We start from the raw sequence: 11,616 nt of genomic DNA, 5'->3' as shown, positions 1-11,616 counted from the left end.
AGGAAACAATGGAAATGTAAATTGCAGGATTGCAGAAGTAATTTTTGGACACATTTTTGAGGCACTGTAAAGACATGCACTCTTTTTATTTATTACTTAGAGATACTTTGATTTAGTGTAACAAAACAAATATCAGCCCACATGATAGTCAATGACTACTTATCTGATATACTTAAAATTCCACTGTATTCACATCCGTTTAGAAACAACACTATGAAATTGTTCAACAGCAAAGATTTTATATTTCTTCTTTTATCTGTGGCTGTTTAGAGCTTAGTAGTTTTATCTATTAATCACATTTTAATTGCAGCGCTACATCCAGAAGCACGAGACACTTCATTGCTGCCACTGTCTGGTGAAATGTAGTAGTGAAGCTTACCTGCACTGGACTCAGTAAAGCAGTATCATAGATTTTTATTTGCAGGTAAGTAAAAGAGCTGATACTGGTTAAAAATTCTAATGTGTAGTTTTTGGACTCAAAAGTAAAAGAATGTACAATCTACTTCAAAACTTTTCATAAAGGGAAAATAAACCTCAGAAATGAGATCTATTAAAATGTACATGTTTAAATGCTAATATTCTATTATGCTAAAGCTTTGAGCTCAAAATAAATTTTAGCATGTACCAGCCTATTTATCCATTTATGTGAAAATTGCAATGTGTTTGTAGAGAAAATTGTGTGGAACAGAACCTAATATTAAATTATCTTTCCAATTGTTAGTAGGCAGTAACAATAAGAAAAGTGAAAAGACAGCTAGCTTAAAAAGTACTATAGACTACTACTATATGCTAGCAAGTTGGTCCTTTGATGGCACTACTCTGCTTACCATGTGAACCCACCAGTTCCAGGTGAACAACTATTGACGTTCCATAGGGATGCACCGATACCAATACTGGTATCGGGTATCGGGGCCGATACTGTAAAATGTGTGTGTACTCATACTCGTAAAAGTTAACCGATACCATGAACCGATACTAACTTATTTCATTAATCAGAGGGTGGCTTGTCATTTTTGTTGTAGTTTTTTAGATTGGCCACTAGGGGGACATCCCGTGCTAAACAGGCACAGGGTTAGACGAGTCAGACTGGCAGCTCCAGATAAAAAAAGAGAAACTGGAGGCTGCTGTAGCTAGGCTAAACAAAATGTCAGCAGTGTGGACCGGAACAGCCAACTTTAACTCAGGTTTTGAAAAAGCGATGAAAAATGTCAAGAGAAAATCCACGGGCAGTTAAAATAACAGAGGCTCTGACTCATTTTATCGCTCTGGATGACCAGCCAATGCCAGTCGTGGAAAACATAGGATTCTTCTCAGCACACTCGAGCTGCGATATGAAATTCCCAGCCACCCACACATCAGGGAGATAATGGTGCCAAAACTTTCTGAAGAGGTAAAGACAAGCAGTGTGTGCGCGATGTCAGTCCTTGGTTTAACGGCACAGTGGACTGATGATCCACGGGCAGATGGGGAGTTCGTTCGTCAATGCCAAATACTTTCGTTATTTTGTTTGTTTGTTTACAATATGGACACTCTGCAACAATTTAAAAGTTTCTTTTATTCTCAAACCTAATTTGTATTTATTTTATTCCAAACAGAAGTGTTTATTTATTATTCCGAAAGCTCGAGACAGTGCCAATAGTTCAGTGATATTTTGTTAAATTACAATGTGGAGACTCTGCAATAATTTAACAGAAGTGCTTATTTTTCACTTGAAATTTTTTTGTTGTCATTTTTATTAAGATATTATTTATTATCGGCAGAGAATAAAATAAAACCTGTCTTCCAATTCATTGCATTTGTGTGTGTGTGTGTGTGGTAGAAGTATCGGTTTTCGTACTCTGTATCGGCAAGTACTCAGATCCAAATATCGGTATCGTATCGGTTTGAAAAAATTGGTATCGTTGCATCCCTAACGTTCCAGAATAATACAAAAATAAAAACATAAAAAAATCTTTGGTTAGCACAGAACAAATACGAAACATCTTTAAAAAAGTTGTTTTTTTTTAATTTCTTGTGCCCTCACTGGACTGCTGCTCAGCAGCACTGAGCTCATCGGTGTCACCAATGGGTACAAGCTAGCCTATACATTGTACAATACTGAACACAACACAGAAAAAAGAAGTCAGGAGACAAGACAGTTCTCTTAAGCTTCTATTAATTTTATTTTCTTTGCTTTTTTTTTTTAGGATGTTCATTGTGTTACACAGAGCAATTAGCCACACAAGTTTGATTCTCTTTAATTTTTTTTTTTAATTGTTAATTATATTATTCTCCCTTATAAGCGCTAATGCTAAAAAAGTTACTCCAGAACTATCACACGGTTAACTAACTTGTGAGCACATCGGGACAGTAAACTAACACTTCACATACATAAAACAAAGAAAGATCATTAAAACAAATCAAAGGGGAAAGAAAAAATGTAATTCAATTGTAAAAACTAAATGAGACAAAAAAAAAAGACAAAATGGACAAGCATTTACAATCACACAGCCCTGTTCAACCACTCTGATTTCCTTATTTGGCCTTTTTAAAATTTCTAGTCTTTAATCCTGAAATGAGCCCAACAATTACTTTGTACACTCCAGCACAATGGTCTGCAACCCACATGCTTTAATGCCACAATCTATCATGCACAAGCATGCGGCATGATATCATCAGTATTTGTGTTTTCCACATCTGCAAAAGATGTTGATGGTACAATAGGCCATTTATGCACTGCATAAGCAGCCTATTATGGATCGGAGGGGAGTGACTCAAAAACAGGTTGCCGTCATCATTCTGACCATCAATTATAATTCCAAGCTCACATCTAAGGCCTTCCATCGCATCACAACCATGTCCGCTTCATGAGTCAGGTTTGGAAAAAGGAGAATTAAATAGCATTTAAATGAAACAGGCATCTTCCAACTCAGTGGCCGTGCTTTCATGCATTAGATTATAAACGCATGCAATGGACTGGGCTCAAACATGGTCCTTTAAAAGCACAGTCCGTGTAATGGCTACTTGGCACAGGGCAGTGGTAAGCTTTGACTTTATTTGCAATTATTAAGTATTAGAAATTCAGTGAGAATCTGGATGAATTTATTTATGATAACTGATGCTTAAAGGTGCACGTTTAGCTCGGAGCACTTCTGATGGCAGAATTTGGTCAATAAACACCTCGATTCTTGAGGGGCTTTTAGTTTTGGCAGGATGCTTAAGCTTATTGGCTCCAACCGGTTGGCTCAGAGTTCAGAGAGTGGCTGAAGAAACTCTTGTTTTCTATTCTTATATATTATCTGAGCATGGTGGCAGTGAAGGGGCTGGTTCATTGTCACTGATAAGTCACAAGGGGTTTTATTGGTCTTAAAACTTTTGTAGGTAACCTGGGCCTTTCTCCATCTTCATTGGTTAACTGTGCTTACAAGACACGAGCACTGACATTTGCTCTCTCTCTCCCCCCACACATTCCCTCTCACACTCACACATATCAGTATAAACATATGCAAACATGACTCTGTTGTCCCCGTTGGTGAATAAAGTGGGTGGAGAGGAGTACGCACCCCCCCACCACCGCAGCACACATGAAGTCAAGTATGCTAGCTGGGTTTGTTTGGAGGTATCCGTGCATGGGCAAGGCTAAGAGATTACAACCCAGATAGATGATGAACACAGTGATCCCTTTCTGGCCACACCGAGCACTGAAATGCAATATCCATACGAGCATGCTACCGATGATGGGATGCTCCCTGGTGAGTGGTAGAACACAAGTGTGGATATTAAGACACGCAGTGCAAGACTGCCAGCAGTATTGGAAGCACTTCTGAATGTGCGGCGACTACTATCAATAGGGTGATAATTAAAGAGCGCAAAACACCCTCAGTCTCACCTATGTTTACCTCCAGGCCATAACTCGAAACAGCACACACACGGACACAGATTCACACAACTTAGCAGAATATAAAAGAAACAAAACAAAACAAAATTATCCATTCAATATTAACATGAGTTGATAGCAGGCATGCAACTTCCAAACAGTCCAGAAGAAAAAATAAAATAAAATAAATGTTCTTGTCCATCACATCAAAATCCAATGGAGGGGGGGAAAGATTACAGTCACTTATAGACGAGGGCCAAATGGAAGACATAAACAATCTGGCAACATCAAGGAGGAAGTAGTCACTACAATGGCTCTCATTGGCTGTCTCCATATGATGGGGTCAGCCAATCAGTATCTTCAGCCCCTTGCTGAGACAGGTTACATATAAGAAGAAAAAAAAATCCCATAAAAGAAATGATTAAAAAAAAAGAAGAACACAATAAAAACTAGCTTTAAAAGTAGTAGACACACATTGTTATAAGTATCTCTGCTATAGTACGTTTTTTTTTGTCTATGTCGTTTTTAAGTCATTATGTAATAAAGAGAAAAGTTACTGTTTTTTTTCTATCATCATTAGCTTCAATATCATCATCATCAAGAACATCAGAATCATCAGCATCAACATCCACAATACCGTTTTCAGGATTATTACTATTGGTTTTGTACGCTGCACTGTAAATCTAAATTAAAGGGCTCTATTGGCTGACAATAGAGGGAGAGAGGACTAGTTGCTGTTCGTCACCCCCTCCTTTGCTTTAATAATCTCTTCATGCCTTTTAAAGACTCATGTTTATGGCAGAACAGCCGGTTGTACTTTGCTTTGGGCTGAGGTTGTAAAGAGAAGGGTTTCTATTTTCCACTCAAGTCACTCTATTCCTCTTCCTCCTTCCCTCCCTCTCTCTAACCATCCATATTCCTATGCTCTTTGTGGGGAATGAAAGGAGTTGTTTAGTGACAAATAAGTAACCCATTCATCTTGTCTCTGCATTATTGTCATGCTTCATCTTTCCCTTCCTTTTGCTTCCACCCTCCTCTCATCCCACTCTCGCTCTTTCTTTCTATCATTTTGTTTTGCTTCAGCAAGACACCTCCATCGTTTGAGAGGGGCTGGGCGGCATCTGGCCACCCTGCGAGCCCTGGGACAGGGTGCGGGAGCGAGAGCGGGAGCCATCCATGGAGTAGGAGGAGGAGAGGGAGGTGGTACGAGAGCGGGACAGGCGAGTCATGCAAGATGAAGCCACTGTGGAGAAACACAGAGAAACGGTCAGTAAGAGTACAAGTCATGGAAACAGTCAGGTATCAAAAGGTAAGGAAATGTTGCTGACAACACATAGTTGTGGTCATCCACACTCATAATGGACATGATTGACAATTTGTGGCCTTTAATCATTTACTTGAATTGTTATTTTTCCAGCATGGAAAGACTATACAGCATACATCTTTAATAGCGTTAAAAAAACAAGGATTAGGGGGGCAATTTTCAATTCATTTTGAATTTTCTCTAATCTGCACAGGGTCAGATGAGGCCAAGACCTATTAACATCTCACTAGACTACCTCCAAATTCTTCAACTTCCTCTTAGATCAATAGCTGGACAGTTGAAACACGGTTTGGTGTTCCAACAGGATCCCGAACACACATCAAACCTGGTTTTGGAATGTATAAAACTGGCTAACATTAAGCTTCTGGAATGGCCTTCCCAAAGTCCACTCCAGAAGTCAAAGCTTTTAAAGTCAGATGTATGCTGTACAATCATTACACCGTGGAAAAAAGAACAGTTCAAAGAAATCATTAAAAGCCCAAATGACCACAACATTCATGCTCACGATGAGGGTATGTAACTAAACAGAGTATCGAAATAAAAGTATGAAGCAAATAGGAAACAATACTAAAGCCATGTCTCTGTAGAAATAAGGAAGATAACTGCTTGATAAAGTGAACTTACTGTAGCCCATGCCCTGGATGAAATACTTGAAAGCCTCAGTAAGTTTAGCAGGCTGCAACAAAGACACAGGACATTACATATCAGGCCAAAAACATGTTTAACTCGTTTGCTGCACTGAATAATGGTGCTCACTGAGGACCCCGTGTGGAAGCCCAGGGTATCCGTTTTAGTTTTGACACCTAAAAACATTTGCCAACCTCTGGGGCTAAAAGACAATGAAGCTACCGCATATGTGTGAAAAACTACAATTCGCCTTGTGGCTACCTGTAGCAGACTCCTAACACGAGTCAATCCCCACAAACCAACAAGACATCAATATATTTACTGCTTTGTTTTAAATGGATCTTGATCTCTGTAGTTAAATCTTCCTTTCATGACAGCTATGTGGGAACAGAAGCCAAAATTTGGCTTGTTTTTTAATTAGGCGCCTGTGAGTGTGACACAATGGAAAAGTATCAAGATGTTCTTTTCACATTGAAATATTGCCCAGGGTGGATTTAACATCCACACCTATGTCACATGTGTGTTATTATAGAAATCTTAAGGTGTTTTTACCTGAGTCAGCTGAGGCAAACCACCAGCATCAGCCATCTGCAGAAGGACAGAAGACGTAAGTAAAGGTGAAAAAAAACAAAGACAGATAGACGATGCAGACACTGAGGACACAGGTATGAAAATCACCTTTAAGAACGAGGTTGTTGTCGGGTCCATTTTGCTGTTGCACTCCACCTGGTGGTTACAGAAAGAAACACAGTCTTTGTTACAACCCATCACATCCTTTTTTTGCACAGAAACGTACAATCGGTGCAAACAGCCGTTCAGGTAAGTGTCAAATAATAAAAGAAACTTACAGCAGCATCCTCATAGGGAGCATGATCGCCCACCACCAGCATCACAGGACATCTGAGGGTCAAACAGAAACAGGTGCTGATTAGAAGTTTGAAGATTTGAGAGATTAATGTTTAGTAAAAAAATCAGAGAGTGGGTATTTACTTGAAAGCGCTGTTGCGGTCAAAGATCAGGTCTCTACGACTGTAAGGAGAAAGAAATGGTGTCAGTGGTAGTTTGATGTAAGGTCGATTATTTGTATTTAAGTCATGATGCACGACAGCATGTTATGTTTACCTGTTGTAAGATTTCCACAGGAGCTCCATGTTGGACAGGTTGGGAGCTTTGGAGATGCGTTCTCTGTAAGACTGCACTAGATCTGTGCTTGACGACAGCTCCTCCTAGAAAAACGGTTTAACATTTGATCCTTTTTTCTCAATTTTTTATTTAACTTACAAAAAAAAAACCTGTCATTTAAACACTTATGGATCTAATAATGTACCTGACTGAAAAGGTGGCACAGAATCTGCTCTGTGAGGGAGGACGTCACGGAGCTGAGCTGGAGAGGAAAGAGGGGGGATCATTCAGGCAGTTTATTTATTTTAATCAAGCGCGATGAAATATACGATAAACAATTACATGATCAATAGCACAGAACACACAGACCGTGCGTGAAGTCACGTAATTTCATATCCAGAGCTATTTTTACATTGAAGAGTAACTCCCATTAGGACTAACAAGATTAAATGATGTTTCTGTGTACACGGCCACTGCAGCCCTGACGTGGAAGGAAGGAAGCGAGAGAGAAAGAAACCTTTTGAGCAGCCCAGTCTATCCATCCTCGGGCGTTAGTGTCGATGTTGATCAGAACCAGACCTTCCACTGCATCTGGGTTTGTGAGCTGAGGAGAGAAAGCAGAAGTGTTCACTGACAGTGTGACACTATCTCACATACATCTATATTTACGGCTCACGTGGTGAAGGGAAAACAAACCGCACATCGGATCTTAATGAGTGAAATATTCAGGATGAAGATCTTTGCTGACATTATTTAATTTGCAGAAACCAAAGCCATCAACTCTTTGAAGGCTGGATTCAAAAATCCCACCAAAAGTCAGATAAAAATTAAAATCAGAGGCATAATGTGGTTCGGTAATATGAATGTGTGCTTCCCATGTGGATGTATGCACTCTCTAATGTGTGTGCATGATCCTGATGAGAAGCAGGATGGTGTCCTCTGGGATCTCGTCCAAGTTCAGGGATTCAGTGATCTCCTGGACCGTAAGTGGCTTTATTTGACTGAATCTGATACTCCCAGAAGTTCTCATTTGGATTCAGATCACGGGCTAGTCAGTGACATGATTGCTGTCGTTTTCTAGGAACTGCCTACGTACAGTGACTACGAGGCTAGACACTGTCTTACACCAGGATCCACTGCACAAAGATAAGGTTAAGGTCTAAAGATTTCACCCTGGTACCCAACAGGAGTGCTGTTAGTTAACAGGTGGAGGCCTGTGTGACCCTCAAAGGATTTGCTTCCTCAGATCATCACTGACCCACTGCCAGACCTGTCATGAGCCAGTTTAACTAGTCACATCGGTCGAGCTGCAAGCAAACAGTGACGTGGCCACAGCTCTGTACTGGTTATACCACCGCTGAAGACACAAATAGTGTTCTCCTGAGCGATAGGTGTTACAATTCACACAAAACCTCCACATCAGGGTTGGTACAGGAGGAAAAGTCGAAACTGGAAGCAGTGTTGTTCTTGCCCTAACATTAGTTAGGGCAAGAACAACAGGGTATAATAAACCAGGAAATTTCAGGCAGCATGATGTCCAGACTCTTTTATATCTGTCACACATGCTCAGTAAGAAGCTCCTCACCGGTGGCAGCTCTGCCAGATCTGCTGTTTTCTGGAGAACGGCACAGAACTCTACAGTGGCCCTGAGAAGCCAAACGGACTGCAACTTAAGAAAACACCAGCAATAAGAAGAATGCTGCAAAAACACAACGGAAATAGGAAAAACTAAAACAGAAATAAAACAGATTTCCAAAAGCACAAGGGAAGTGTTTCTGGGCAGACAATAACCTGACGGACCAGTTGCAGGAACCAAAATATGCTAAGAATTGTGCTGGAGACACTTAAAAGAAGTGGAGGATCTATCGCTTTTGTGAGGAAAGAAAAGATGAGAGGTAAGTGTGTTAGCTTAACTATTAGCCTAAAAATCCGTCATCAGTATTATATGAATCATGATAAAACACATCTACCATGTTTTGGGTTCCTGCAACTGGTCCGTCGGATTATTGTCTCCCCAGAAACACTTCCATTGTGCTTTTGGAAATCTGTTTTTCCTATTTCCATTGTGTTTTGTGTGCTTTTGCAGCATTTTTCTTATTGCTGGTGTTTTCTTAAGTTGCAGTCTGGTTGGCCTCTCTGGGCCACCGAAGAACTCTCTATAAGAAAGTCGAGTGACCTCTTCTCTGCACTTAATGTTCGTTAATAAAAAGCCCTTTGAATTTGAAGTTTTAACATCAATTAAAAACCATTTCAATTATTTGGGAACTCTTTATTCGACATCAGGAAGTGACCCAGAAGAAAACTAATTTTGTGGACGCGTTTTGTCTGGAGATGATGTTGATTTTCACATTTAAACCAAAGCTAATGAGCATTCAGCTTTTTCTTATTTTAAGAGGTTTGCACATAAATATCCACAAGAGTCACAGTTTAACATATTTATTTTACAAAGTGTTCCTGCTGAACTCTTCTCTCTTACAGTCAGCCCCACGCAAAACTGTAAACAAGAACTGACACCATCCTGTGTTAATGCAAAATAAGACCTCTGTCGAGTGCTAAAGCAGGATCTGAAATGACTCATCAGGACAGCTTTACCAAAAAAAAAGAAAAAGATGCTTACCGCGAACCTGGCCAGGATGTATGCTCCTGCTCCCACACCCACTCCGATTACAGTACGGAAGCTGACAGAACGATAAAGGTTATTAACACCTACAGCATACACATGTGCACACAGTGTTAATTGTTGCTGAACACTCTGGTTATTTATATATCTACAGCATTGTGCAAAATTCTTGAACCACCCTTTTCTTTATATTTTGACAAGAAAATGGAAATAGTTGCAAAGATATGAGGCAAAACAGTTTCAACAAGGTCACCACAGCAGGTAGTGCTGTGTGTCTCAAGGCCACTTAGCTCTGTTACACAAATCCCAAAAAATTGCTTGCGGTCACATCACTATAAATACGGTTAACTCACTTGAAAAACTGCAGGACAGCTGGGATCATCTCTGATATGGTCTCCATGGAGGGATACTGGTAACTACAACAGCACACACAAATGAGCTTAATGCAATTAAGCGGCTTAATATGAAAACAAATATGTGAAGAATGTTATGTTACCCAGGAAATACTCATTCGTATCTAAGATCTCCTCAACCTATTCATGGTAGCTGGGCAGCGCTGATCCATTAGATAAATTTCATAAGTAAATACGACGGCTAACACCTCTATCCACAAGGATTTAAGACCACAAAGAGAATGAGCTTCAATTTCGAGAAGCAGCGGCAGAAGCGAAGGGTCAGAGCTGAGAATCTGTCACAATACATGAAACAAAATCCTGCTGAGCCACTAAAATAATCTCACAAGGAAAGGGAGTGATAGAGAAGTACTCGTGGGGGAAGGAATAAGAAGTACGGGGGGAGAAAAGAAGGGATTTTGTTTAAACCTCTGACAAGAGCGCATTAGAGAACAGAGATGGTGCAGGGGGAGATGTGAGAGAGGAGAATGGTAAGGATTTTTAGAAGAGATTAGGTTCAGGCCTGTACGGAAGATTGTTTCCATTTCTCAAAAGTTTACTTTAAAAAAAAAATTGCAAGGTTACTGCAGGACACCTTATCAAACACGATGACTGTCTCACCCTGCAGGGTAGGCGGCGGCCCCCTCCTCTTGTCCTGGGGCGTCGATGTGAATCAGGGTGAAATTCTTGACAATCTCCTGCATCTCTTCGAATTTGAACAGAGGCGAGAAGCAGCTCTTACCTGCCAGGTAACAAAAACAGAGTAAACAAAGATAATGAGGAAAAAACGCAATCGGTAACAAGCAAGAGACTGTTTGACTTGGAGAGAGAGCTACTCACTGTCCAGACCCACATCGTGGAAGGTGAGGATGGCGGGCCTACGGGTGGTTCGCGTGCCATGGAGGGTCACGTGCAGGACGCCATGTGGAGTCTCAACACTGTGCTCCTAGAGAAAGCAACACGAACAAACACAGACTTAACAACGTCAACCTGATGGTAACATCTGGCATGGAAAACAAAAATAATAACCTTTTTGGTGCATGAACTTTCTTTTATTTTTGGCTGCTTGCCACAGCCGATCGTCTGCCTCCCTCTCGCCCTGTCCCTAGCATCCTCCCCTGTCTCACCAACCCTGCACCAACTCATCTTCAACAAGTTCTTTCTCTTTTTCTTCATATTCAACAACCTTTGTCAAAGACATCCACCACTGCTACACTGCACATGTCCAAACCATGTCTTGCCTCTTATTTTGTCTCCAAAAACTGAGTATTCCTCTCTAGCTCTTTGCAAATTCTGTATGAATGTGGACCTTGTATACACTCAAGTTAATAAATTGCAAGTTCTATATCCATTCCTCAACTTCAGGTCATCCAATTTTTCTAGACTGCGATACTTGAGACAGGCTGACAGATAAGAGTGTCACAGGGGGATGTTTCTACCCCCCTATTCTATCTATGGCTACGTCCACACTAATGCGTTTTCATACAAAAACATCGTTTTCTCTCCGTTTTGGCCTCCCGTCCACACTGAGACGGCAGAATGTGATGATTTTGTGGATAATTAAAGTCAGTCATATATCCACAAACACAACAAGCTGAAAGTCAGTGATGCTGCTCGGTTTGCAGTCCTGAATATCACGGCACAAGCAGGATTCACTGCACTGTTAATGTTAGCT

The 11,616-nt window shown here is 40.6% G+C and overlaps 1 protein-coding gene across 2 annotated transcripts in view; it reads right to left on the bottom strand.

The window, feature by feature from the left end:
- Positions 1-2,138: 2,138 nt before the first annotated feature.
- ndrg2 (NDRG family member 2) overlaps positions 2,139-11,616 on the bottom strand; it is a 46,101-nt gene continuing 36,623 nt past the window's right edge. For both annotated transcript variants that reach the window (XM_005948623.3, XM_042214819.1), the window contains exons 4-16: positions 10,782-10,887; positions 10,563-10,683; positions 9,903-9,965; positions 9,547-9,607; positions 7,447-7,533; positions 7,135-7,191; positions 6,930-7,033; positions 6,798-6,836; positions 6,656-6,707; positions 6,486-6,533; positions 6,360-6,395; positions 5,805-5,856; positions 2,139-5,099 (exon numbers count right to left, since the gene is read on the bottom strand). In XM_005948623.3, coding sequence (XP_005948685.1) covers positions 4,936-5,099; positions 5,805-5,856; positions 6,360-6,395; positions 6,486-6,533; positions 6,656-6,707; positions 6,798-6,836; positions 6,930-7,033; positions 7,135-7,191; positions 7,447-7,533; positions 9,547-9,607; positions 9,903-9,965; positions 10,563-10,683; positions 10,782-10,887 — 990 coding nt within the window. In that variant the 3' untranslated portion in view covers positions 2,139-4,935. The remainder of the gene's footprint in view (positions 5,100-5,804; positions 5,857-6,359; positions 6,396-6,485; positions 6,534-6,655; positions 6,708-6,797; positions 6,837-6,929; positions 7,034-7,134; positions 7,192-7,446; positions 7,534-9,546; positions 9,608-9,902; positions 9,966-10,562; positions 10,684-10,781; positions 10,888-11,616) is intronic.

This window comes from Haplochromis burtoni, unplaced genomic scaffold, assembly GCF_018398535.1.
Source record: "Haplochromis burtoni strain Fernald_Lab_line unplaced genomic scaffold, NCSU_Asbu1 Contig_614, whole genome shotgun sequence".
Classification (NCBI taxonomy): domain Eukaryota; kingdom Metazoa; phylum Chordata; class Actinopteri; order Cichliformes; family Cichlidae; genus Haplochromis; species Haplochromis burtoni.
The sequence above is the reverse complement of the archived record's forward strand: the minus strand, read 5'-3'. Positions and strand labels throughout refer to the sequence as shown.